This window comes from Pithys albifrons, chromosome 6 (genome assembly GCF_047495875.1).
Source record: "Pithys albifrons albifrons isolate INPA30051 chromosome 6, PitAlb_v1, whole genome shotgun sequence".
Taxonomy (NCBI): domain Eukaryota; kingdom Metazoa; phylum Chordata; class Aves; order Passeriformes; family Thamnophilidae; genus Pithys; species Pithys albifrons.
In genome coordinates, this window is record NC_092463.1 from 2,755,918 (window position 1) to 2,783,188 (window position 27,271).

Sequence of the window (27,271 nt, forward strand, 5' to 3'; positions counted from 1 at the left end):
GTCCAAGGGCCCTTTGTGACACACCCTTATATAGGTGTTGGCGCCAACGCGGCCACATCACAGTGCTCAGAGCAGGCGACGGGAGAGGACGGGACAGAGCGGTGTCGTCAGGAGCTTCCTCACAGCACACGCCTTTCTCGCCCACCCGAAGCTTTTCCCAGAGTTCTCTTTCTAGCCAGTACCCTCGAGGCCACCCCACGGGATTTGGTGACCGGGGCTTTTCCCAGGCCTCACCACTCCCTGTGGAAGGGGCCCTCGGGGCCATTCTCCAGGACCAGGGGCTTTTCAGAGGTGTCCCCCTTGCAGGTACCATCCGGACCACACTGGGCCATGGCAGGGGGATGCTTCAGCCTTTTCCGCCTCTTCCGGAGGAAGAAGAAGAACAGGAAAGGCCCTGGGGCTGCCCCAGCACAGAAACCTGAGGAGGTGCAGCACTTCCAGCCCCAGCAGCAGGGTGAGTGCTGGAGCTGGGCCACAGGGATGGCATGGTGGCTGCAGCCAGCTGGGCCCCTTCCCGGCCCCTGTGCACATGGCCAGGCAAAGGGACATGAACAGAGGGCCCAAGGCTGATTCCCGCAGCATCCGTGCTCCAGGCACTGCCTGTGCAGGGCTGGGCTGGGCTCTGTTCGGCGGCCTCTCCCGCAGCCCCTCAGCTCTGACTGCGCTCGCTCTTTGCCAGACCCAGCCCGGGACCGGACACAAGAGCAGCACCGTGCCCGTGGCCGCTTCCGCAGAGCTGTTCAGGTACCTGCAGCCATCCCCACCTGGCTGCACCTGCTGGCACTGCTCAGCCTGTCACCGCTGGCACACCACTCCATGGCATTTCCCTCTCTTCCCTGCCCTTTCTTCTCCTGCAGAGATTGCTGAAATTCATGGCAATTCGGCGTAGAACAGCCAGGACCACACCAGCTGACGCTGTGGCACAGTCTGACACCAGGCCAAGCAAGATCGAGGTGAAGGCTGATGTCCACCCTGCACCTGTTGATGGTGCAGAAAACTCTGACATGGCATCAGCTGATGGCAAGGAAACCTGTGACACGGCACCCACTGTGGACAAAGCCAACTGTGACATGGAACCAATTCAGGCCAGAGCCAACTGGCACTCAGTACCAGCTGATGGCACAGAAGCCTCAGACATGGCAGCAAGGAATGGTACAGACAACTGTGAGTCAGCACCAGGTGATGATGCAGCAACATCTTCCATGTCACCAAGTGATGGCACAGACAGCTCTGACACCAGCCTGAGCAGTGCCATCACAAATGCTGACCCAGCACCAGAAGACAGAGAAACCACTGAAGTGCCACCCAGTGATGACACAGACACTTGTGAGCCAGCACCAATTGATGGCATAACCTCGGACACCGCTTGGACTGATGACCCTGACTCTGTGTTGACGGATGACATGACAGACTCTGACACCGCAGCAACTGATGCCATGGCCAAGGATGATGCCATGGCCAAGGGCATAGGAAGCACTGCTGTCACTGAGGCACTCAATCCAGAAGATTTCCAGGAGAAAGATGTCCCCAGTGCAAAGCAAGTAAGCAGACACACTGTGGCCAGGGCTCCAGCCCTGCCAGGGCTCTTGTGGCCCCTCAAGTCAGAACCGCTGGGCCCCCTCAGCCTTTGAGGCCAGCATAGTGTGGTGGGAAGAGAAGCCCTTCCCAGGGGAAGCTGGGACACTGGCTGGCTCTGGCACCTCACCAACTGTCCCCTGTTCCTCCTTCAGGTGCCAGCCATCGTCAGGTACATCCACCAGTGGCTCATGTGCCAGTGGTCTCCAGATGTCACGCCGCCCAGGAACATTTGCAGCCTGGCCGACGCACACCCCCACGATGTCGTGACGACTCTCCTGCGCTGTGCCCCATCCTGTGACAGGTACAGGGCCCAGCTGCTTTGCTGGCTCAGGGCTCACCAGCCTTTAGAACCCATCACCTTGCAGAGCCTGTCTCCCATGCTCTGCCAGATACAAACACAGAGTTCCACGCCCCTCTGGTGCCTCCCTTTCCCACCCTGCCATGTCAGCCCCCAGTCCTGCTGCCATGCTCCCTCCTGGCCCCTCAAAGCACTCTGGCTCTTTCCCCTGGGCCCCCACGGCTGCCAAGGCCGTGGCACTGTTGCCCAGAGCTCCCTGACACAGAGCTCTGACCCCACAGAGCTGCTGCAATCCTGTGGAGGACCATGGCCTCCTCGGGAACCACAGCGCAGAAGGTGCTGCCAACGCTGCTCGGCGTCATGGAGGACTGGCCCCTGCACAGCACGGCCACCTCCGACGGGGACGACACCCATGTCTGCGCCCTGGCTGTGAGTTTCTGAACTGGCCTTTGCTGCTCCCACATCGCCTCTCCAGCGGCTCTCCATCCTCCCCCCCCACCGCATCTCCCGCCTTGGGCTTTGGGCTGCAGCTCTGCCTTAGGGGCACGTTCAAGGGCACCAGACCTGCTGCTCCCCCTGGGTCTCCCCTGGCCTCTCCCTCCCACACTCGGGCCCTGCCACGTGGACGACCCGGCACTGAGCGTGTCTCCCTGTGGTTCTATTACAGGCAACCCTGGCACTGTGGCTGATGGTCCAGGAGCCCCAGTGCCAGGATGCCCTGAGGATTTATGCCCCCCACCTCCTCCTGGCTCTGCTCAGCCAAGTTCACATGAGCACAGAGCAGATGCCACAGGAGCTCAACACCTTCTGGAGGACATGCCAGGACCAACACGGCCTTCCCACCAACCCCAACAGGTGCTCCATCCCAGTCCTCTCTCCCTCCCACTCCCTCGGGGCTGGGGCCACCGCTCCCACCATGACCTGGGCTTTGCTCTGCACACAGCTTTGCAGTACACACCATCAAGGCCCTGCTCTGCCGCCTGCACTGGGACAACGAGGTGGTGTCAGTGGAGCACAAGCGTGGTTGGGACATGCTCCTCTGTGCTGACACCTACCACTATGCAGTGGGTCTGCTGGCCAGGTGAGACCCCCTTCTCCCCACTGCCCCCACAGCTCTGCCCGGGCGTGGGGCAACCCACACAACCACCGTGGGTGTAAGTCAAAATGCCTTTGCACCAAGGGATGGCTGAGGAGAGATGGGTGCACAGGAGCAGCCACATCCCAAAGCACTTGTGACCCATCCAGGGCTGGTGGGGAAAGATCTGTGAGTGTGTCCTGGCAGAGCTTTGCCCACCCTGCTCAGTGTCCATGGCTCCTTTTTTCCCCCTGACAGGGAGATGACCCATGTCTTAGTCCCAAGGGATTCCTTGATCCCAACCCACCTGCTGGGGCTCCTCAGCAGGGAGGAGCCGTGCTGGGAGCTCCCTGCCCTGACGTTCCTGGTGGAGGTGAGCCCGATGGCGAGCGCTGCCTGGCCCAGCTGCCTCCACCTCTCGGCCCTCCCGCAGCAGCAGCTGCCCGGGACGGTGCCCGCACTCTGGGCGGGCCGGGGCTCCTGCCGGCCGGGCACCCCGTCACTGCTCTGTGCCTTTCAGCTCCTGGACGGCCTGGACGTCAGCAAATGGCACCAGAGTGTCCTGCAGGTCCTGTCGAGGCACCTGCGCAGTGAGTGCCCGAAGAGGCGTCGCCTGGCTCTCAGGGGCCTCATGGTTCTCAGCGAGGATCCCTCCATGGTAAGCAAGGGGCTGAAGCCGTGCTGGTAACCTGGGGCTGGGCAAGGCAGTCCCTTGGCCTTGGCCGGCCTCGGCGAGCTGTGCCAGCTACTCTCAGCTCTGCCGCTGCCTCCCTCTTCAACTGCCCGTGCCCAGCGGGACAGGCCTTTGGCCTCAGAGCCCCTCTGGCAGCAGCGTGGGGGCTGCACTGCCACAGTGGGGCAGCTGTTTGGGGCCTCACAGCACAGCATTGTGTTCCACACAGGTCAAAAGCCTCTGCAGCCACTCTGAAAGCCTCCTGGAGCTGCTGTGTGATGGAGACAGAGAGCTGGTCATCATGAGCCTCTCTGTGTTCCTGAATGTGCTCCGGGAGGAGGACAGTAGAGCACTCAGCTCCACTGCCCCCAGGCTGGCTGAGGCGCTCCTGCCTCTCTTTGACAACGTAAGGCTCTGTGTCCCCAGCCACAGGCACTGGGTGCTGCCAGGAAACCTGGTGCCCTGTGCATTTTCAGGCCTGGGTCTCCTCCTGGTGGGCATGGAGCAGCCAGTGCTGAGCTCTTTCTCTCTTCTTTGGCCCCAGGACAACTGTCATCTGAGGCTGCTCTCCATCTGCCTCTTGCGAGAGCTTGTGGAGTTGCTGGCAGAAGAGGGAGCAAAGGCCTGGAAGACGCTGATGCGCCAGAGCCTGGTGCCCCTGTTCTTCCACTGGCACGACAAGAACCAGCGCGTGGCAGAGGTGAGCACTTGTGGGCTCCGGTGTCCCCAGGGGAAGGGGCTGGGATGCCCCCTGCCCTGGGGCCTGGCGGGCTCTGGCCTGCGCCTGGCCTTGCTCCAGGGATGCAGCTCCTGTGCCCTGGGCTCTGGTGCCATGTCCCGCTCTCTGCTGCTCTGCAGGCCTCTCGGGGAATGTTACATCGCGCTGCAACGTTCCTCAAGAGGAGGGATCTGGAGCAGCTGATTAAAACAGAGAAGCCCTTCAAGTTCTGCGACCACCTGGTAGGGACGACCCCAAAGGCCCAGCCCCGGGCTGGACAAGCCCCCAGCCCCCGATGCCCAGTGTGTGGGCTGGCACTGTGCCTCTGCCCACTGCTGCACCCACCTCTGGGACACCAGCCTGGGCTCCACACGCTCCTCCCTTGCCTCGGGCTGTGCGGGCAGGCGAGGCCAGTGCTGGGCACGGGCAGTGCCCGGCCAAGGGCACAGCCTCAGCCGACCCTTCCCCCCTGAACCGGCACTCTCTGCAGATGGAAAAGGACGTGACCAGACGAGCCAAGTACCTGCGCCAGGCCCTGCCGTACCTGCAGAGCCCACAGGAGCCCCTGCGAAAGGCGGCCCTCAAGTTCATGGGTGAGCCCCCAGCCCGCGCTGCCTCCCCGCCCGCTGCAGCTCGGCCCCAGCCCCGCCTGCTGCAGCCGCAGCACCAGCCAGCCCAGGGGCTGTGCAGCCTGACAGGCTCGCTGTTCACAGGGCTCGCCAAGTGGCACATGAAAGACCAGCCCAAAGACCTGGCGCGCATCATCAAGGGTGAGTCAGGGCACTGGGCTGGCACTGGGGGCTGGCGGGGACGAGCACAGGCCCTGGACACGGAGCTGCAGTCCCTGCCTGCTTGCACAAGGCTCTGTTCCCTGCACGGCATCACCAGGACACACACACACAACACAGGATCCAAGGACACAGGGGGACTGGTGGACAGCACCTTCCCGCTCCTCCTCTCGGCTCCTGCTCCCTCCTGGCCATGGCAAGAGCTGCTTGGGATGGCCCCGTCAGGAGGGGCTCCTCGGGTACCCCCACAACCGGGCTCTGACCGTGGCTCTCTTCCTCTCTCTGCCAGCCCTTGACGACGCCATGAGTGAGGAAACCTGTCCCGCATATACCAACATGCGATTTGCAGTTTGGGACACTTACAGACGGGCAGTAGAAAATTCTTCTGCTCCACCGAGACACCCGACGTCCCAGCGACAGGACCGCAACAAAGCCCCGACGCCACGTCTTTGCGGAGCTGGAGCTCCACCTTCTTCCGAGCTCCAATGAGGCGGCAGAAGATTAGACACCTCGTGGCCTCTGCGTCGCTCATCGATATCTCCCTCCCTTCCATTCCCTTCTCCTGACCCCACTTCATCCTTCCCTTTCCTCATCTCTCTGCACAGCTGCATCCCTCCAGCCCTCACACCCTGCCCCTTCTCTTCTCCTGGCCGCAGCTCATCCCTCCCGTTCCCTTCTGCCCAATGCTCCTCAGTCCCCTTCCTTTCTGCCCACAGCCTATCCCTCCCATTCCTTCTGCCACAAACTCATCCCTTGCCCCTTCCCTTCTCCTGCCCAGTGCTCAACCTTGCGCCTTCCCTTCTACCCAAAGCTGATCCCTCCCCTTCCCTTCTCCTCCCCAAAGGTCATCCCTGTCCCTTCCCTTCTCCTCCCCACAGTTCATCCCTGTCCCTTCCCTTCTCCTCCCCACAGTTCATCCCTGTCCCTTCCCTTCTCCTCCCCACAGTTCATCCCTGTCCCTTCCCTTCTCCTCCCCACAGTTCATCCCTGTCCCTTCCCTTCTCCTCCCCACAGTTCATCCCTGTCCCTTCCCTTCTCCTCCCCACAGTTCATCCCTGTCCCTTCCCTTCTCCTCCCCACAGTTCATCCCTGTCCCTTCCCTTCTCCCCACAGTTCATCCCTGTCCCTTCCCTTCTCCCCACAGTTCATCCCTGCCCCTTCCCTTCTCCTTCCCCACACTTCATTCCTCCCCTTCCCCTTATTTCAATAAATATTATATTTCCCCCACTTCTATGCATCTTTGTTACAATCAAACGCCATAAAACCTGAGCCCTGGGGCACACGGGTCTGAGCTCCACCTCATTCTCGGCTCAAGTGAGCCTGACAGTAACACCAGACACCTCCTATCCTCTACAGCGACATGGACAAATCCCTCCATTCCACTCCCTTCTCCGCACTCCACTTCATCCCTCCCTTTCCTGGCCTCTCTCTCTGGACAGCTGTCTCCCTCAAGCCCTCAGACCCTGCCCCTTCCCTTCTGCCCAAAGCTCACCCTGCCCCTTCCCGTCTCCTGCCCAAAGCTCACCCTGCCCCTTCCCTTCTCCTGCCCAGAGCCATTCCCACCCACACCCTGGCACAGGCTGCCAGCTCCTCATGGCTGCTCTGGGATCAGCCCAAGCTCCCAAACAAGCAGGGAAAACCTCTCTGCCATGCTCTGAGAGACAGGATTTAGTGACAGCCAGGCACGCTCAGCCTCACAGGCTCCTTCTCCCACAGCTGGTGATGCCTCAAAAGGCCACAAAGAATCCTCCAACACTCCTTTTTGAGTCTGAGAAAGCAAAGCATTCTTTATTTGCAGCAAGCTGGCTGCACAGGAATCCTTTCCAAAGCACACCCCCAGGGTTACAGAGGTGCTGTAGTTTTATCCTGCAACACCTGACGCTCCATCAGCTGTGAACCCACACCCCAAACCAGCCCTCCCACAGCACTGCACTCACCACGTCTCTGACACGCCCCCAAACTGGGTTGGAAGGCTCAAAAACACCTATGTCCTTCTCCTCCCCATCTTGTCCCGTTCTTGACCTCGGGCCTTGGGCACAAAACCAGCCTTCTGGAACAGCTTCAGGCTCCTTGGACTGCCTTGGTGGGATGTCATGTCTCTTTTTCACGATGTTTTCACAGATACAGGAGCCTTCTTATCGCATTAGAAATTCCTCTCTGTTGAAACTCTTAACAAAGCATCTTAGAAAATGGGTGCAAAGGCATTATTTCCATACCAGGATCTGTGTAATAGAGGTTTTAGGCTCCATTTGCCTCCCTCAGAGACTGAAAAGGTTTCCATCCTGTTAAGTCTCTGCTAGTTACAGTTCATGTTGAACCATAAGGGTGAACAATAACTACAACACTGGATCCCAGTGCAGCCTCATCTGCCAACACAAACGAGGAGTACAATTGTCAGGAACAGCTGTTTTATCGGGGCCCGATCCCGTAACTAGGGAGGAAGTTTGTGGCACATATTTTCAAAACCCTAAAGAGGACAGGATGACTTTTATAGTATAAAGGGACTGACTGCCAGTCACACATCTAGAGGCCTGCCGGGAGCTCAGCCAGAGCACGGGGTGTGTGGAGTTTGGTGCAACACCAAACAGCACCCTGGCCCCATCAGGAGCTCCTGACAGAGAACTTGCATTCTCTGAAAGGTTTTCAGGCCCTGTCGGGGCAGACCACCCTGCCACACTCTGCCCCTTGACTGCAGTCAATTGTCTTTACCCCATGGAGTGGTAGTGCAGGTACCTCTTGCCTCCATGCCATAAAAGCCTCCTCTGGAGATGTGTGTGTTGTCACAACAACGAGTGACATTGATATCAAGTGTACACACATAGATGTGCCTCTAATGAACCCCAACACAACAGCTGCATCACAGGAACAGGGAGTCTCATTGCAGCAAGCTGAGTATTTGCTGCAGCCAGGGACGATCTAAACAAATCACCTCATGGGCCATGTTTCCACTTTGTTTCAGACATTGCAAGCAAGATGTGAACATGGACCTCGGGGGGAGCTCCTAAAATCAGTCTCTGCTTGCAGGGACTGGGAGAGCTCCACAGGTTACTCAGACACTTCTTTCCCTTTCACTGGCACTGCTTAGCACAGGATTCTTCTCTGGAGAACTCAGCATTTCCCATATTCCTTGCTCAACACATCAGGCAATTTTACAAAACATCCTGGAGACAAATTTAAAGGGAGACACATTTCAGTTCAGAATCACAGGAAACTCTGTGTGGATTCTCCAGCTGAATTCAGGGAGGAATGTCTTTCCCTGCTGCAGCAATCAGAGACAAGATACAAACATTCAAAGCAATGCTGGGGAGAGCCATAGACTGACTGAAAAACTACCAGGACCAAAAATTGACACATCTAAACACTGCAAGTTACCCAGAGAGAGTGTATAGAAACAATCAATGCAGCAAAAACACAGTGTGAGTTTTCTCTTCTGTTCCGTATCATCTTCTCATGAACCACCTGCAAGAGGAGAAAACTCAGGCCCACTTAGACCTGTTGACAGAGGGCACTGCCCACCTGGCTGTGACTCAATAATCAAACTCACAGGAAAAGGAACCAAAAGACAACAAAGGACAATAATGACAATCTAGAACATAATGAAAATATTTCCAAGTCTCTGGGACTTTAACAACACTACTCAAGTTAGAGTAGCCACCCATCCTTTTGGGACCCTTTCAGAATTAGAGAAAAACAGTTTGTGTCAGATTGGCACATGCTGTTAAAGCTTTCTAACCTTTCTATCCTAGTCTGGATTCTCAAAGCCTGATCCATATACACACCACCTTTGGAAGCCACAAGCCCATCTACAGCCATTCAGTTCTGTTTGGCTGCCTTAGGAAAGCTGCTCATTTCCATTTACAAGACTTTTTAACCATGAGAGAAGCCTGCTCACAAACTTGCCCTTCTTCTTTCCATGCCCCTCAACTCTTTGAAGCCATGTTTGCTATTCTACGCAAGGTCCTGCTTAGGATGGTTGACTAATCCAGCTACAAATGGCCATGTTATAATACTACAAACCATATTCTGCAAAGGCAAAAGGGAAATCACTTAATGATACTCCTGTCTGATTCCGTTCTGGCTTTATCTGCAGTGAGCTCACTGCTCTCTTCTTCTTCCCTACGTCTTGGTTACTTCTTCTCTGACCTGAGATCTCATCTCAGCCATTGTGCTCACAGTCCAAAACCTTTCTGTGCTGATGCATCCCATGGTCAGGCCCTCGTCTGGATTACCTGAGCTGGAGCTTTTCTGGCAGATTCACTGTCTCGGACCAAACTGTGCCACTCTCAGAGCACATTCTGCACAAGCACCTCCTGCAAATCTGCTCTCCTGGAATAACTTCAGGAACATCATCTTGTTCCAGTAACGCAGCTCGGTGCTGTGTCCTGCTCGGGGACAGCCCCTGGCCCCCTCTTTCTTGCAGTCCCGGATGAAGTCCATGCACAGGGATGGAGCAGTGGCTGCTACAGCCCCCACACACCCAGGCCACTCTCAAATAACATTGTCCAACTGCTTGGAGAAGGTCCTTGGGTCTGATTTGGACAATTCCCACATCATCTCCTGCCCTAAACATTGTATCCCCACCATCAAGAATCAAAACCCCATTACAATTGTCCACCCGCTCCTCATGAGCCACTGGCCCACCCCAGGAGTCTCCAGGAGTGGGGTGTGGAAAAGTTCTTTCCTTCTGTTCACTCATCAATATCTGACACTCCAAAACATTCATCAAATTCCAGGCACTGAGCAGCAGCAGCAAAACTTCACTCTGTCAACACACAGAAGGCACAACACATCCCTGACATGTCCCTTACAGCTCTCCTCGCATGTATTTAATAAGGATGTGCATTGTCTGGCATCTTAAACTCATGTGAACAGTCCCAAAAATACATTTACTCCCAAGATGAAACTTCCAGCACATGAATAAACAAACAGATCCTTGTCTTAACTTTGAGGTACTTTCTCACAATAGGTGTAGTTCCAATTCTTTCTATATTAGGAAGCAATAGAACAGAGGTTTTAGGCCACAGAAGTGAAACCAAACACAGCAGAGACGTCCAGTACAAACTCTTTGCATGGGCAGATTTTCCTTGTGCCACATCAGTTTTGCTTGGGAACGCTGCAGTGGAAACCAGGGGCTGGAATCACTGCATCCCCTCTGGGATCCCACCTCCTTTCCCTGACACTTTGCCTCACACAGACCCAGCTGCCCATATATATTTCTGAAGAAGCTGAGGGTGATGTGGGGTGAGGTTTGAGACACACATGACAAGGAAGAACCTCTGTCCTCCTGGAATCATGGACTGCAAAGTCACCTGGGAACCACCTGCATCATCCAGAGACTTCCCTGAGCTCAGGACAAACACCACCAGCCTTTACTGCCAAGCATATAAACTCTACACTTTATGTCTTGCCCAAATATTATCACAGAACTACAGAACACTTTGGGTTGAAGGGATCTCAAAGACCATGCAGTTCCATCCCACAGCAGTGAGCTGCTCAGGGAGCGTTGGTGTTTGTGCAACACCCTCACTTGTTTGGGGTGCCTTTGTAACACTGAGTGAACTTTGGTTTCATGGACAGCTTTTATCCCAGCCATCCTGGATGCTTTACAGGACGGATTCCTTTCAATCTGGGACAGGTTGGCCAGGCTGGAGGAGGCCCCAGAACCCTTTGTGACACTGTGGCCATCGCGGATGGGATGGGACAGGGCAGGGTGTCTCAGGGCCCTTTGTGACACGGTGGCCATCACCAATGCATTGGAAGGGCAGGGTGTCCAAGGGCCCTTTGTGACACACCCTTATATAGGTGTTGGCGCCAACGCGGCCACATCACAGTGCTCAGAGCACGCGACGGGAGAGGACGGGACAGAGCGGTGTCGTCAGGAGCTTCCTCACAGCACACGCCTTTCTCGCCCACCCGAAGCTTTTCCCAGAGTTCTCTTTCTAGCCAGTACCCTCGAGGCCACCCCACGGGATTTGGTGACCGGGGCTTTTCCCAGGCCTCACCACTCCCTGTGGAAGGGGCCCTCGGGGCCATTCTCCAGGACCAGGGGCTTTTCAGAGGTGTCCCCCTTGCAGGTACCATCCGGACCACACTGGGCCATGGCAGGGGGATGCTTCAGCCTTTTCCGCCTCTTCCGGAGGAAGAAGAAGAACAGGAAAGGCCCTGGGGCTGCCCCAGCACAGCAACCTGAGGAGGTGCAGCACTTCCAGCCCCAGCAGCAGGGTGAGTGCTGGAGCTGGGCCACAGGGATGGCATGGTGGCTGCAGCCAGCTGGGCCCCTTCCCGGCCCCTGTGCACATGCCCAGGCAAAGGGACGTGAACAGAGGGCCCAAGGCTGATCCCCGCAGCATCCGTGCTCCAGGCACTGCCTGTGCAGGGCTGGGCTGGGCTCTGTTCGGCGGCCTCTTCTGCAGCCCCTCAGCTCTGACTGCGCTCGCTCTTTGCCAGACCCAGCCCGGGACCGGACACAAGAGCAGCACCGTGCCCGTGGCCGCTTCCGCAGAGCTGTTCAGGTACCTGCAGCCATCCCCACCTGGCTGCACCTGCTGGCACTGCTCAGCCTGTCACCGCTGGCACACCACTCCATGGCATTTCCCTCTCTTCCCTGCCCTTTCTTCTCCTGCAGAGATTGCTGAAATTCATGGCAATTCGGCGTAGAACAGCCAGGACCACACCAGCTGACGCTGTGGCACAGTCTGACACCAGGCCAAGCAAGATCGAGGTGAAGGCTGATGTCAACCCTGCACCTGTTGATGGTGCAGAAAACTCTGACATGGCATCAGCTGATGGCAAGGAAACCTGTGACATGGCACCCACTGTGGACAAAGCCAACTGTGACATGGAACCAATTCAGGCCAGAGCCAACTGGCACTCACTACCAGTTGATGGCACAGAAACCTCAGACGTGGCAGCAAGGAAGGGTACAGACAACTGTGAGTCAGCACCAGGTGATGATGCAGCAACATCTTCCATGTCACCAAGTGATGGCACAGACAGCTCTGACACCAGCCTGAGCAGTGCCATCACAAATGCTGACCCAGCACCAGAAGACAGAGAAACCACTGAAGTGCCACCCAGTGATGACACAGACACTTGTGAGCCAGCACCAATTGATGGCATAACCTCGGACACCGCTTGGACTGATGACCCTGACTCTGTGTTGACAGATGACATGACAGACTCTGACACAGCAGCAACTGATGCCATGGCCAAGGATGATGCCATGGCCAAGGGCATAGGAAGCACTGCTGTCACTGAGGCACTCAATCCAGAAGATTTCCAGGAGCAAGATGTCCCCAGTGCAAAGCAAGTAAGCAGACACACTGTGGCCAGGGCTCCAGCCCTGCCAGGGCTCTTGTGGCCCCTCAAGTCAGAACCGCTGGGCCCCCTCAGCCTTTGAGGCCAGCATAGTGTGGTGGGAAGAGAAGCCCTTCCCAGGGGAAGCTGGGACACTGGCTGGCTCTGGCACCTCACCAACTGTCCCCCGTTCCTCCTTCAGGTGCCAGACATCGTCAGGTACATCCACCAGTGGCTCATGTGCCAGTGGTCTCCAGATGTCACGCCGCCCAGGAACATTTGCAGCCTGGCCGACGCACACCCCCACGATGTCGTGACGACTCTCCTGCGCTGTGCCCCATCCTGTGACAGGTACAGGGCCCAGCTGCTTTGCTGGCTCAGGGCTCACCAGCCTTTAGAACCCATCACCTTGCAGAGCCTGTCTCCCATGCTCTGCCAGATACAAACACAGAGTTCCACGCCCCTCTGGCGCCTCCCTTTCCCACCCTGCCATGTCAGCCCCCAGTCCTGCTGCCATGCTCCCTCCTGGCCCCTCAAAGCACTCTGGCTCTTTCCCCTGGGCCCCCACGGCTGCCAAGGCCGTGGCACTGTGGCCCAGAGCTCCCTGACACAGAGCTCTGACCCCACAGAGCTGCTGCAATCCTGTGGAGGACCATGGCCTCCTCGGGAACCACAGCACAGAAGGTGCTGCCAACGCTGCTCGGCGTCATGGAGGACTGGCCCCTGCACAGCACGGCCACCTCCGACGGGGACGACACCCATGTCTGCGCCCTGGCTGTGAGTTTCTGAACTGGCCTTTGCTGCTCCCACATCGCCTCTCCAGCGGCTCTCCATCCTCCCCCCCCACCGCATCTCCCACCTCGGGCTTTGGGCTGCAGCTCTGCCTTAGGGGCACGTTCAAGGGCACCAGACCTGCTGCTCCCCCTGGGTCTCCCCTGGCCTCTCCCTCCCACACTCGGGCCCTGCCACGTGGACGACCCGGCACTGAGCGTGTCTCCCTGTGGTTCTATTACAGGCAACCCTGGCACTGTGGCTGATGGTCCAGGAGCCCCAGTGCCAGGATGCCCTGAGGATTTATGCCCCCCACCTCCTCCTGGCTCTGCTCAGCCAAGTTGACATGAGCACAGAGCAGATGCCACAGGAGCTCAACACCTTCTGGAGGACATGCCAGGACCAACACGGCCTTCCCACCAACCCCAACAGGTGCTCCATCCCAGTCCTCTCTCCCTCCCACTCCCTCGGGGCTGGGGCCACCGCTCCCACCATGACCTGGGCTTTGCTCTGCACACAGCTTTGCAGTACACACCATCAAGGCCCTGCTCTGCCGCCTGCACTGGGACAACGAGGTGGTGTCAGTGGAGCACAAGCGTGGTTGGGACATGCTCCTCTGTGCTGACACCTACCACTATGCAGTGGGTCTGCTGGCCAGGTGAGACCCCCTTCTCCCCACTGCCCCCACAGCTCTGCCCTGGGCGTGGGGCAACCCACACGACCACCGTGGGTATAAGTCAAAATGCCTTTGAACCAAGGCTTGGCTGAGGAGAGGTGGGTGCACAGGAGCAGCCACATCCCAAAGCACTTGTGACCCATCCAGGGCTGGTGGGGAAAGATCTGTGAGTGTGTCCTGGCAGAGCTTTGCCCACCCTGCTCAGTGTCCATGGCTGCTTTTTTCCCCCTGACAGGGAGATGGGCCATGTCTTAGTCCCAAGGGATTCCTTGATCCCAACCCACCTGCTGGGGCTCCTCAGCAGGGAGGAGCCGTGCTGGGAGCTCCCTGCCCTGGCGTTCCTGGTGGAGGTGAGCCCGATGGCGAGCGCTGCCTGGCCCAGCTGCCTCCACCTCTCGGCCCTCCCGCAGCAGCAGCTGCCCGGGACGGTGCCCGCACTCTGGGCGGGCCGGGGCTCCTGCTGGCCGGGCACCCCGTCACTGCTCTGTGCCTTTCAGCTCCTGGACGGCCTGGACGTCAGCAAATGGCACCAGAGTGTCCTGCAGGTCCTGTCGAGGCACCTGCGCAGTGAGTGCCCGGAGAGGCGTCGCCTGGCTCTCAGGGGCCTCATGGTTCTCAGCGAGGATCCCTCCATGGTAAGCAAGGGGCTGAAGCCGTGCTGGTAACCTGGGGCTGGGCAAGGCAGTCCCTTGGCCTTGGCCGGCCTCGGCGAGCTGTGCCAGCTACTCTCAGCTCTGCTGCTGCCTCCCTCTTCAACTGCCCGTGCCCAGCGGGACAGGCCTTTGGCCTCAGGGCCCTGTGGCAGCAGCGTGGGGGCTGCACTGCCACAGTGGGGCAGCTGTTTGGGGCCTCACAGCACAGCATTGTGTTCCACACAGGTCAAAAGCCTCTGCAGCCACTCTGAAAGCCTCCTGGAGCTGCTGTGTGATGGAGACAGAGAGCTGGTGATGATGAGCCTCTCTGTGTTCCTGAATGTGCTCCGGGAGGAGGACAGTAGAGCACTCAGCTCCACTGCCCCCAGGCTGGCTGAGGCGCTCCTGCCTCTCTTTGACAACGTAAGGCTCTGTGTCCCCAGCCACAGGCACTGGGTGCTGCCAGGAAACCTGGTGCCCTGTGCATTTTCAGGCCTGGGTCTCCTCCTGGTGGGCATGGAGCAGCCAGTGCTGAGCTCTTTCTCTCTTCTTTGGCCCCAGGACAACAGTCATCTGAGGCTGCTCTCCATCTGCCTCTTGCGAGAGCTCGTGGAGTTGCTGGCAGAAGAGGGAGCAAAGGCCTGGAAGACGCTGATGCGCCAGAGCCTGGTGCCCCTGTTCTTCCACTGGCACGACAAGAACCAGCGCGTGGCAGAGGTGAGCACTTGTGGGCTCCGGTGTCCCCAGGGGAAGGGGCTGGGATGCCTCCTGCCCTGGGGCCTGGCGGGCTCTGGCCTGCGCCTGGCCTTGCTCCAGGGATGCAGCTCCTGTGCCCTGGGCTCTGGTGCCATGTCCCGCTCTCTGCTGCTCTGCAGGCCTCTCGGGGAATGTTACATCGCGCTGCAACGTTCCTCAAGAGGAGGGATCTGGAGCAGCTGATTAAAACAGAGAAGCCCTTCAAGTTCTGCGACCACCTGGTAGGGACGACCCCAAAGGCCCAGCCCCGGGCTGGACAAGCCCCCAGCCCCCGATGCCCAGTGTGTGGGCTGGCACTGTGCCCCTGCCCACTGCTGCGCCCACCTCTGGGACACCAGCCTGGGCTCCACACGCTCCTCCCTTGCCTCGGGCTGTGCGGGCAGGGGAGGCCAGTGCTGGGCACGGGCAGTGCCCGGCCAAGGGGCACAGCCTCAGCCGACCCTTCCCCCCTGACCCGGCGCTCTCTGCAGATGGAAAAGGACGTGACCAGACGAGCCAAGTACCTGCGCCAGGCCCTGCCGTACCTGCAGAGCCCACAGGAGCCCCTGCGAAAGGCGGCCCTCAAGTTCATGGGTGAGCCCCCAGCCCGCGCTGCCTCCCCGCCCGCTGCAGCTCGGCCCCAGCCCCGCCTGCTGCAGCCGCAGCACCAGCCGGCCCAGGGGCTGTGCAGCCTGACAGGCTCGCTGTTCACAGGGCTCGCCAAGTGGCACATGAAAGACCAGCCCAAAGACCTGGCGCGCATCATCAAGGGTGAGTCAGGGCACTGGGCTGGCACTGGGGGCTGGCGGGGACGAGCACAGGCCCTGGATACGGAGCTGCAGTCCCTGCCTGCTTGCACAAGGCTCTGTTCCCTGCACGACATGGCCAGGACACAAACACACACTCGGCTCCTGCTCCCTCCTGGCCATGGCAAGAGCTGCTTGGGATGGCCCCGTCAGGAGGGGCTCCTCGGGTGCCCCCACAACCGGGCTCTGACCGTGGCTCTCTTCCTCTCTTCTGCCAGCCCTTGACGACGCCATGAGTGAGGAAACCTGTCCCGCATATACCAACATGCGATTTGCAGTTTGGGACACTTACAGACGGGCAGTAGAAAATTCTTCTGCTGCACCGAGACACCCGACGTCCCAGCGACAGGACCGCAACAAAGCCCCGACGCCACGTCTTTGCGGAGCTGGAGCTCCACCTTCTTCCGAGCTCCAGTGAGGCGGCAGAAGATTAGACACCTCGTGGCCTCTGCGTCGCTCATCGATATCTCCCTCCCTTCCATTCCCTTCTCCTGACCTCACTTCATCCTTCCCTTTCCTCATCTCTCTGCACAGCTGCATCCCTCCAGCCCTCACACCCTGCCCCTTCTCTTCTCCTGGCCGCAGCTCATCCCTCCCGTTCCCTTCTGCCCAATGCTCCTCAGTCCCCTTCCTTTCTGCCCACAGCCTATCCCTCCCATTCCTTCTGCCACAAACTCATCCCTTGCCCCTTCCCTTCTCCTGCCCAGTGCTCAACCTTGCGCCTTCCCTTCTACCCAAAGCTGATCCCTCCCCTTCCCTTCTCCTCCCCAAAGGTCATCCCTGTCCCTTCCCTTCTCCTCCCCACAGTTCATCCCTGTCCCTTCCCTTCTCCTCCCCAAAGGTCATCCCTGTCCCTTCCCCTCTCCTCCCCACAGTTCATCCCTGTCCCTTCCCTTCTCCTCCCCACAGTTCATCCCTGTCCCTTCCCTTCTCCTCCCCACAGTTCATCCCTGTCCCTTCCCTTCTCCTCCCCACAGTTCATCCCTGTCCCTTCCCTTCTCCTGCCCCAAGCTCATCCCTGCCCCTTCCCTTCTCCTTCCCCACACTTCATTCCTCCCCTTCCCCTTATTTCAATAAATATTATATTTCCCCCACTTCTATGCATCTTTGTTACAATCAAACGCCATAAAACCTGAGCCCTGGGGCACACGGGTCTGAGCTCCACCTCATTCTCGGCTCAAGTGAGCCTGACAGTAACACCAGACACCTCCTGTCCTCTACAGCGACATGGACAAATCCCTCCATTCCACTCCCTTCTCCACACTCCACTTCATCCCTCCCTTTCTTGGCCTCTCTCTCTGGACAGCTGTCTCCCTCAAGCCCTCAGACCCTACCCCTTCCCTTCTCCTGCCCAAAGCTCACCCTGCCCCTTCCCTTCTCCTGCCCAGAGCCATTCCCACCCACACCCTGGCACAGGCTGCCAGCTCCTCATGGCTGCTCTGGGATCAGCCCAAGCTCCCAAACAAGCAGGGAAAACCTCTCTGCCATGCTCTGAGAGACAGGATTTAGTGACAGCCAGGCACGCTCAGCCTCACAGGCTCCTTCTCCCACAGCTGGTGATGCCTCAAAAGGCCACAAAGAATCCTCCAACACTCCTTTTTGAGTCTGAGAAAGCAAAGCATTCTTTATTTGCAGCAAGCTGGCTGCACAGGAATCCTTTCCAAAGCACACCCCCAGGGTTACAGAAGTGCTGTAGTTCTATCCTGCAACACCTGACGCTCCATCAGCTGTGAACCCACACCCCAAACCAGCCCTCCCACAGCACTGCACTCCCCACGTCTCTGACACGCCCCCAAACTGGGTTGGAAGGCTCAAAAACACCTTTGTCCTTCTCCTCCCCATCTTGTCCCGTTCTTGACCTCGGGCCTTGGGCACAAAACCAGCCTTCTGGAACAGCTTCAGGCTCCTTGGACTGCCTTGGTGGGATGTCATGTCTCTTTTTCACGATGTTTTCACAGATACAGGAGCCTTCTTATCTCATTAGAAATTCCTCTCTGTTGAAACTCTTAACAAAGCATCTTAGAAAATGGGTGCAAAGGCATTATTTCCATACCAGGATCTGTGTAATAGAGGTTTTAGGCTCCATTTGCCTCCCTCAGAGACTGAAAAGGTTTCCATCCTGTTAAGTCTCTGCTAGTTACAGTTCATGTTGAACCATAAGGGTGAACAATAACTACAACACTGGATCCCACTGCAGCCTCATCTGCCAACACAAACGAGGAGTACAATTGTCAGGAACAGCTGTTTTATCGGGGCCCGATCCCGTAACTAGGGAGGAAGTTTGTGGCACATATTTTCAAAACCCTAAAGAGGACAGGATGACTTTTATAGTATAAAGGGACTGACTGCCAGTCACACATCTAGAGGCCTGCCGGGAGCTCAGCCAGAGCACGGGGTGTGTGGAGTTTGGTGCAACACCAAACAGCACCCTGGCCCCATCAGGAGCTCCTGACAGAGAACTTGCATTCTCTGAACGGTTTTCAGGCCCTGTCGGGGCAGACCACCCTGCCACACTCTGCCCCTTGACTGCAGTCAATTGTCTTTACCCCATGGAGTGGTAGTGCAGGTACCTCTTGCCTCCATGCCATAAAAGCCTCCTCTGGAGATGTGTGTGTTGTCACAACAACGAGTGACATTGATATCAAGTGTACACACATAGATGTGCCTCTAATGAACCCCAACACAACAGCTGCATCACAGGAACAGGGAGTCTCATTGCAGCAAGCTGGGCATTTGCTGCAGCCAGGGACAATCGAAACAAATCACCTCATGGGCCATGTTTCCACTTTGTTTCAGACATTGCAAGCAAGATGTGAACATGGACCTCGGGGGGAGCTCCTAAAATCAGTCTCTGCTTGCAGGGACTGGGAGAGCTCCACAGGTTACTCAGACACTTCTTTCCCTTTCACTGGCACTGCTTAGCACAGGATTCTTCTCTGGGGAACTCAGCATTTCCCACATTCCTTGCTCAACACATCAGGCAATTTTACAAAACATCCTGGAGACAAATTTAAAGGGAGACACATTTCAGTTCAGAATCACAGGAAACTCTGTGTGGATTCTCCAGCTGAATTCAGGGAGGAATGTCTTTCCCTGCTGCAGCAATCAGAGACAAGATACAAACATTCAAAGCAATGCTGGGGAGAGCCATAGACTGACTGAAAAACTACCAGGACCAAAAATTGACACATCTAAACACTGCAAGTTACCCAGAGAGAGTGTATAGAAACAATCAATGCAGCAAAAACACAGTGTGAGTTTTCTCTTCTGTTCCGTATCATCTTCTCATGAACCACCTGCAAGAGGAGAAAACTCAGGCCCACTTAGACCTGTTGACAGAGGGCACTGCCCACCTGGCTGTGACTCAATAATCAAACTCACAGGAAAAGGAACCAAAAGACAACAAAGGACAATAATGACAGTCTATAATATAATGAAAATATTTCCAAGTCTCTGGGACTTTAACAACACTACACAAGTTAGAGTAGCCACCCATCCTTTTGGGACCCTTTCAGAATTAGAGAAAAACAGTTTGTGTCAGATTGGCACATGCTGTTAAAGCTTTCTAACCTTTCTATCCTAGTCTGGATTCTCAAAGCCTGATCCATATACACACCACCTTTGGAAGCCACAAGCCCATCTACAGCCATTCCGTTCTGTTTGGCTGCCTTAGGAAAGCTGCTCATTTCCATTTACAAGACTTTTTAACCATGAGAGGAGCCTGCTCACAAACTTGCCCTTCTTCTTTCCATGCCCCTCAACTCTTTGAAGCCATGTTTGCTATTCTATGCAAGGTCCTGCTTAGGATGGTTGACTAATCCAGCTACAAATGGCCATGTTATAATACTACAAACCATATTCTGCAAAGGCAAAAGGGAAATCACTTAATGATACTCCTGTCTGATTCCGTTCTGGCTTTATCTGCAGTGAGCTCACTGCTCTCTTCTTCTTCCCTACGTCTTAGTTACTTCTTCTCTGACCTGAGATCTCATCTCAGCCATTGTGCTCACAGTCCAAAACCTTTCTGTGCTGATGCATCCCATGGTCAGGCCCTCGTCTGGGTTACATGAGCTGGAGCTTTTCTGGCAGATTCACTGTCTCGGACCAAACTGTGCCACTCTCAGTGCACATTCTGCACAAGCACCTCCTGCAGATCTGCTCTCCTGGAATAACTTCAGGAACATCATCTTGTTCCAGTAACGCAGCTCGGTGCTGTGTCCTGCTCGGGGACAGCCCCTGGCCCCCTCTTTCTTGCAGTCCCGGATGAAGTCCATGCACAGGGATGGAGCAGTGGCTGCTACAGGCCCCACACACCCAGGCCACTCTCAAATACCAATGTCCACTGGCTTGGAGAAGGCCCTCGGCTCTGATTTGGACAATTCCCACATCATCTCCTGCCCTAAACATTGTATCCCCACCATCAAGAATCAAAACCCCATTACAATTGTCCACCCGCTCCTCATTAGCCACTGGCTCACTCCAGGAGTCTCCAGGAGTGGGGTGTGGAAAAGTTCTTTCCTTCTGTTCACTCATCAATATCTGACACTCCAAAACATTCATCAAATTCCAGGCACTGAGCAGCAGCAGCAAAACTTCACTCTGTCAACACACAGAAGGCACAACACATCCCTGACATGTCCCTTACAGCTCTCCTCGCATGTATTTAATAAGGATGTGCATTGTCTGGCATCTTAAACTCATGTGAACAGTCCCAAAAATACATTTACTCCCAAGATGAAACTTCCAGCACATGAATAAACAAACAGATCCTCGTCTTAACTTTGAGGTACTTTCTCACAATAGGTGTAGTTCCAATTCTTTCTATATTAGGAAGCAATAGAACAGAGGTTTTAGGCCACAGAAGTGAAACCAAACACAGCAGAGACGTCCAGTACAAACTCTTTGCGTGGGCAGAATTTCCTTGTGCCACATCAGTTTTGCTTGGGAATGCTGCAGTGGAAACCATGGGCTGGGATCACTGCAGCCCCTCTGGGATCCCACCTCCTTTCCCTGACACTTTGCCTCACAAAGACCCAGCTGCTCATATATATTACTGAAGAAGCTGAGGGTGATGTGGGGTGAGGTTTGAGACACACATGACAAGGAAGAACCTCTGTCCTCCTGGAATCATTGACTGTAAAGCCGCCTGGGAACCACCTGTATCATCCAGAGGCTTCCCTGAGCTCAGGACAAACACCATCAGCCTTTATTGGCAGCGATATAAACTCTAGACTTTATGGTTTGTTCAAAATAATCACAGAACTACAGAACACTTTGGGTTGAAGGGATCTCAAAGACCATGCAGTTCCATCCCACAGCAGTGAGCTGCTCAGGGAGCGTTGGTGTTTGTGCAACACCCTCACTTGTTTGGGGAGCCTTTGTAACACTGAGTGAACTTTGTTTCATGGACAGCTTTTATCCCAGCCATCCTGGATGCTTTACAGAACGGATTCCTTTCAATCTGGGACAGGTTGGCCAGGCTGGAGGAGGCCCCAGAACCCTTTGTGACACTGTGGCCATCGCGGAGGGGTTGGGACAGGGCAGGGTGTCCCAGGGCCCTTTGTGACACGGTGGCCATCACCAATGCATTGGAAGGGCAGGGTGTCCAAGGGCCCTTTGTGACACACCCTTATATAGGTGTTGGCGCCAACGCGGCCACATCACAGTGCTCAGAGCACGCGACGGGAGAGGACGGGACAGAGCGGTGTCGTCAGGAGCTTCCTCACAGCACACGCCTTTCTCGCCCACCCGAAGCTTTTCCCAGAGTTCTCTTTCTAGCCAGTACCCTCGAGGCCACCCCACGGGATTTGGTGACCGGGGCTTTTCCCAGGCCTCACCACTCCCTGTGGAAGGGGCCCTCGGGGCCATTCTCCAGGACCAGGGGCTTTTCAGAGGTGTCCCCCTTGCAGGTACCATCCGGACCACACTGGGCCATGGCAGGGGGATGCTTCAGCCTGTTCCGCCTCTTCCGGAGGAAGAAGAAGAACAGGAAAGGCCCTGGGGCTGCCCCAGCACAGAAACCTGAGGAGGTGCAGCACTTCCAGCCCCAGCAGCAGGGTGAGTGCTGGAGCTGGGCCACAGGGATGGCATGGTGGCTGCAGCCAGCTGGGCCCCTTCCCGGCCCCTGTGCACATGCCCAGGCAAAGGGACGTGGACAGAGGGCCCAAGGCTGATCCCCGCAGCATCCGTGCTCCAGGCACTGCCTGTGCAGGGCTGGGCTGGGCTCTGTTCTGCGGCCTCTCCCGCAGCCCCTCAGCTCTGACTGCGCTCGCTCTTTGCCAGACCCAGCCCGGGACCGGACACAAGAGCAGCACCGTGCCCGTGGCCGCTTCCGCAGAGCTGTTCAGGTACCTGCAGCCATCCCCACCTGGCTGCACCTGCTGGCACTGCTCAGCCTGTCACCGCTGGCACACCACTCCATGGCATTTCCCTCTCTTCCCTGCCCTTTCTTCTCCTGCAGAGATTGCTGAAATTCATGGCAATTCGGCGTAGAACAGCCAGGACCACACCAGCTGACGCTGTGGCACAGTCTGACACCAGGCCAAGCAAGATCGAGGTGAAGGCTGATGTCAACCCTGCACCTGTTGATGGTGCAGAAAACTCTGACATGGCATCAGCTGATGGCAAGGAAACCTGTGACACGGCACCCACTGTGGACAAAGCCAACTGTGACATGGAACCAATTCAGGCCAGAGCCAACTGTGACATGGCACGAGGTTATGACAAAACAACCCCTGACATGGCACCCACTGATAACACAGCACACAGTGACATGGAACCAATTCAGGCCACCATCAACTGTGACTCAATACCAGTTGATGGCACAGAAACCTCTGATATGGCATCAAGTGAAGGCACAGCCAACCGTGAGTCAGGACCAACTGATGGTGCTGCAACATCTGCCATGTCACCAAGTGATGTCATCAATAACACTGACCCAGAATCAGAAGATGGCAAAGCTGAAATGGCACGCTTTGATGCTATAGCCAACTGTGACACGACACTGATTGATGGCACAACCAACTGTGACTCAGCAGAGATAGATGGCACAGTCAGCCATGACTCTGCACCAGTTGATGGCACAGCACCATCTGACATAGAACCAAGTGCTGGCACAGATAACTCTGACACCAACCTGAGCGATGTCATCACAAACGCTGAAAATGCACCAGAAGATGGAAGAGACACAACTGAAACATCACACACTGATGGCACAGCCAACTGTGAAATGGCACTGATTGGTGTCACTGTCAACTCTGAGTCAGTACCAATTGATGCTACAGCCTATTCTGACTCCATACCAGTTGATGGAACGGAAACCTTTGACATGGCAGAAAGTGATGCCACAGCCAACTCAGTGCCAATTGATGGTGCAGCAACATCTGCCATGCCACCAAGTAGTGGCACAGACATCTCTGACACCAGCCTCAAAGATGTCATGACAAATGATGACCCAGCAGCAGAGGACAGCACAGTAACCACTGAAGTGGCACCTTTTGATGCTACAACAAATTGTGACCCAGTGCCAATTGATGATACAAAAACCTTCGACATGGCACTGAGCAATGACACTGAAACCACAGACACAACATCAATTGATGCCACAGCCAAGTGGGACATGGCACTGCTTGATGATACAGCCAGCTGTGACTCAGCACCAACTGACTGCACAGCAATACTGGACATGGCACCGACAGATGGATCAGCAATCTCTGACAGGGCACCAATTGGTGACACAGCAATGTCTGATACAGCACTGAGTGATGTCATGACAAATGCTAACACCACGCCAAAAGATGACAAAACCAACTGCAACATGCATTGGATTGAGGACATAAGAACCTCTGACATAGCGTTGAATGATGGCAAAGACAGCTGTGACTCAGCAGTGATTGATGGTGCAGCAACATCTGACATGTCACCAAGTCGTGGCACTGATATCTCTGACACCAGGCTGAGTGATGTCATGACAAACACTGACCCAGCACCAGAAGACAGAGAAACCACTGAAGTGCCACCCAATGGTGGCACAAACAATTGTGACCCAGCACCAATTAATGGCATAACCTCGGACACCGCTTGGAGTGATGACATGACAAACCCTGACTCTGTGTTGACGGATGACATGACAGACTCTGACACAGCAGCAACTGATGCCATGGCCAAGGATGATGCCATGGCCAAGGGCATAGGAAGCACTGCCTGCACACCCACACAGGGTGTCACTGAGGCACTCAGTCCAGAAGATTTCCAGGAGAAAGATGTCCCCAGTGCAAAGCAAGTAAGCAGACACACTGTGGCCAGGGCTCCAGCCCTGCCAGGGCTCTTGTGGCCCCTCAAGTCAGAACCGCTGGGCCCCCTCAGCCTTTGAGGCCAGCACAGTGTGGTGGGAAGAGAAGCCCTTCCCAGGGGAAGCTGGGACACTGGCTGGCTCTGGCACCTCACCAACTGTCCCCTGTTCCTCCTTCAGGTGCCAGACATCGTCAGGTACATCCACCAGTGGCTCATGTGCCAGTGGTCTCCAGATGTCACGCCGCCCAGGAACATTTGCAGCCTGGCCGACGCACACCCCCACGATGTTGTGACGACTCTCCTGCGCTGTGCCCCATCCTGTGACAGGTACAGGGCCCAGCTGCTTTGCTGGCTCAGGGCTCACCAGCCTTTAGAACCCATCACCTTGCAGAGCCTGTCTCCCATGCTCTGCCAGATACAAACACAGAGTTCCACGCCCCTCTGGCGCCTCCCTTTCCCACCCTGCCATGTCAGCCCCCAGTCCTGCTGCCATGCTCCCTCCTGGCCCCTCAAAGCACTCTGGCTCTTTCCCCTGGGCCCCCACGGCTGCCAAGGCCGTGGCACTGTTGCCCAGAGCTCCCTGACACAGAGCTCTGACCCCACAGAGCTGCTGCAATCCTGTGGAGGACCATGGCCTCCTCGGGAACCACAGCGCAGAAGGTGCTGCCAACGCTGCTCGGCGTCATGGAGGACTGGCCCCTGCACAGCACGGCCACCTCCGACGGGGACGACACCCATGTCTGCGCCCTGGCTGTGAGTTTCTGAACTGGCCTTTGCTGCTCCCACATCGCCTCTCCAGCGGCTCTCCATCCTCCCCCCCCACCGCATCTCCCGCCTCGGGCTTTGGGCTGCAGCTCTGCCTTAGGGGCACGTTCAAGGGCACCAGACCTGCTGCTCCCCCTGGGTCTCCCCTGGCCTCTCCCTCCCACACTCGGGCCCTGCCACGTGGACGACCTGGCACTGAGCGTGTCTCCCTGTGGTTCTATTACAGGCAACCCTGGCACTGTGGCTGATGGTCCAGGAGCCCCAGTGCCAGGATGCCCTGAGGATTTATGCCCCCCACCTCCTCCTGGCTCTGCTCAGCCAAGTTCACATGAGCACAGAGCAGACGCCACAGGAGCTCAACACCTTCTGGAGGACATGCCAGGACCAACACGGCCTTCCCACCAACCCCAACAGGTGCTCCATCCCAGTCCTCTCTCCCTCCCACTCCCTCGGGGCTGGGGCCACCGCTCCCACCATGACCTGGGCTTTGCTCTGCACACAGCTTTGCAGTACACACCATCAAGGCCCTGCTCTGCCGCCTGCACTGGGACAACGAGGTGGTGTCAGTGGAGCACAAGCGTGGTTGGGACATGCTCCTCTGTGCTGACACCTACCACTATGCAGTGGGTCTGCTGGCCAGGTGAGACCCCCTTCTCCCCGCTGCCCCCACAGCTCTGCCCTGGGCGTGGGGCAACCCACACGACCACCGTGGGTGTAAGTCAAAATGCCTTTGCACCAAGGCTTGGCTGAGGAGAGGTGGGTGCACAGGAGCAGCCACATCCCAAAGCACTTGTGACCCATCCAGGGCTGGTGGGGAAAGATCTGTGAGTGTGTCCTGGCAGAGCTTTGCCCACCCTGCTCAGTGTCCATGGCTGCTTTTTTCCCCCTGACAGGGAGATGGGCCATGTCTTAGTCCCAAGGGATTCCTTGATCCCAACCCACCTGCTGGGGCTCCTCAGCAGGGAGGAGCCGTGCTGGGAGCTCCCTGCCCTGGCGTTCCTGGTGGAGGTGAGCCCGATGGCGAGCGCTGCCTGGCCCAGCTGCCTCCACCTCTCGGCCCTCCCGCAGCAGCAGCTGCCCGGGACGGTGCCTGCACTCTGGGCCGGTCGGGGCTCCTGCTGGCCGGGCACCCCGTCACTGCTCTGTGCCTTTCAGCTCCTGGACGGCCTGGACGTCAGCAAATGGCACCAGAGTGTCCTGCAGGTCCTGTCGAGGCACCTGCGCAGTGAGTGCCCGGAGAGGCGTCGCCTGGCTCTCAGGGGCCTCATGGTTCTCAGCGAGGATCCCTCCATGGTAAGCAAGGGGCTGAAGCCGTGCTGGTAACCTGGGGCTGGGCAAGGCAGTCCCTTGGCCTTGGCCGGCTTCGGCGAGCTGTGCCAGCTACTCTCAGCTCTGCTGCTGCCTCCCTCTTCAACTGCCCGTGCCCAGCGGGACAGGCCTTTGGCCTCAGAGCCCCTCTGGCAGCAGCGTGGGGGCTGCACTGCCACAGTGGGGCAGCTGTTTGGGGCCTCACAGCACAGCATTGTGTTCCACACAGGTCAAAAGCCTCTGCAGCCACTCTGAAAGCCTCCTGGAACTGCTGTGTGATGGAGACAGAGAGCTGGTCATCATGAGCCTCTCTGTGTTCCTGAATGTGCTCCGGGAGGAGGACAGTAGAGCACTCAGCTCCACTGCCCCCAAGCTGGCTGAGGCGCTCCTGCCTCTCTTTGACAACGTAAGGCTCTGTGTCCCCAGCCACAGGCACTGGGTGCTGCCAGGAAACCTGGTGCCCTGTGTATTTTCAGGCCTGGGTCTCCTCCTGGTGGGCATGGAGCAGCCAGTGCTGAGCTCTTTCTCTCTTCTTTGGCCTCAGGACAACTGTCATGTGAGGCTGCTCTCCATCTGCCTCTTGCGAGAGCTCGTGGAGTTGCTGGCAGAAGAGGGAGCAAAGGCCTGGAAGACGCTGATGCGCCAGAGCCTGGTGCCCCTGTTCTTCCACTGGCACGACAAGAACCAGCGCGTGGCAGAGGTGAGCACTTGTGGGCTCCGGTGTCCCCAGGGGAAGGGGCTGGGATGCCTCCTGCCCTGGGGCCTGGCGGGCTCTGGCCTGCGCCTGGCCTTGCTCCAGGGACGCAGCTCCTGTGCCCTGGGCTCTGGTGCCATGTCCCGCTCTCTGCTGCTCTGCAGGC

General features: G+C 57.1%; 3 protein-coding genes across 7 annotated transcripts in view; 2 read left to right on the forward strand and 1 right to left on the reverse strand.

Moving 5' to 3' along the window:
- TXNDC16 (thioredoxin domain containing 16) overlaps positions 1-27,271 on the reverse strand; it is a 113,848-nt gene that overhangs the window by 77,272 nt on the left and 9,305 nt on the right. The window lies entirely within an intron of this gene.
- On the forward strand, positions 331-5,619 carry LOC139673001 (maestro heat-like repeat-containing protein family member 6). Its single transcript, XM_071557871.1, has 15 exons — positions 331-454; positions 680-744; positions 858-1,541; positions 1,731-1,879; positions 2,158-2,305; positions 2,544-2,731; positions 2,820-2,957; positions 3,210-3,324; positions 3,472-3,609; positions 3,854-4,030; positions 4,169-4,324; positions 4,483-4,584; positions 4,833-4,935; positions 5,056-5,112; positions 5,420-5,619. The coding sequence occupies exons 1-15, from the start codon at positions 331-333 to the stop codon at positions 5,617-5,619; spliced, it is 2,544 nt and encodes an 847-aa protein (XP_071413972.1).
- On the forward strand, positions 11,229-16,464 carry LOC139673007 (maestro heat-like repeat-containing protein family member 6). The gene is made up of 15 exons (XM_071557886.1): positions 11,229-11,352; positions 11,578-11,642; positions 11,756-12,439; positions 12,629-12,777; positions 13,056-13,203; positions 13,442-13,629; positions 13,718-13,855; positions 14,109-14,223; positions 14,371-14,508; positions 14,752-14,928; positions 15,067-15,222; positions 15,381-15,482; positions 15,732-15,834; positions 15,955-16,011; positions 16,265-16,464. The coding sequence occupies exons 1-15, from the start codon at positions 11,229-11,231 to the stop codon at positions 16,462-16,464; spliced, it is 2,544 nt and encodes an 847-aa protein (XP_071413987.1).

Excerpts from the sequence above, each read along its gene's own strand:
- LOC139673001 (XM_071557871.1), top strand. The coding sequence starts at position 331 with ATGGCAGGGGGATGCTTCAGCCTTTTCCGCCTCTTCCGGAGGAAGAAG. Across the intron at positions 455-679 it reads CTTCCAGCCCCAGCAGCAGG|ACCCAGCCCGGGACCGGACA; the intron begins GTGAGTGCTGGA and ends GCTCTTTGCCAG. Across the intron at positions 1,542-1,730 it reads ATGTCCCCAGTGCAAAGCAA|GTGCCAGCCATCGTCAGGTA; the intron begins GTAAGCAGACAC and ends TTCCTCCTTCAG.
- LOC139673007 (XM_071557886.1), top strand. The coding sequence starts at position 11,229 with ATGGCAGGGGGATGCTTCAGCCTTTTCCGCCTCTTCCGGAGGAAGAAG. Across the intron at positions 11,643-11,755 it reads GCTTCCGCAGAGCTGTTCAG|AGATTGCTGAAATTCATGGC; the intron begins GTACCTGCAGCC and ends CTTCTCCTGCAG. Across the intron at positions 14,224-14,370 it reads CCCTGGCGTTCCTGGTGGAG|CTCCTGGACGGCCTGGACGT; the intron begins GTGAGCCCGATG and ends TGTGCCTTTCAG.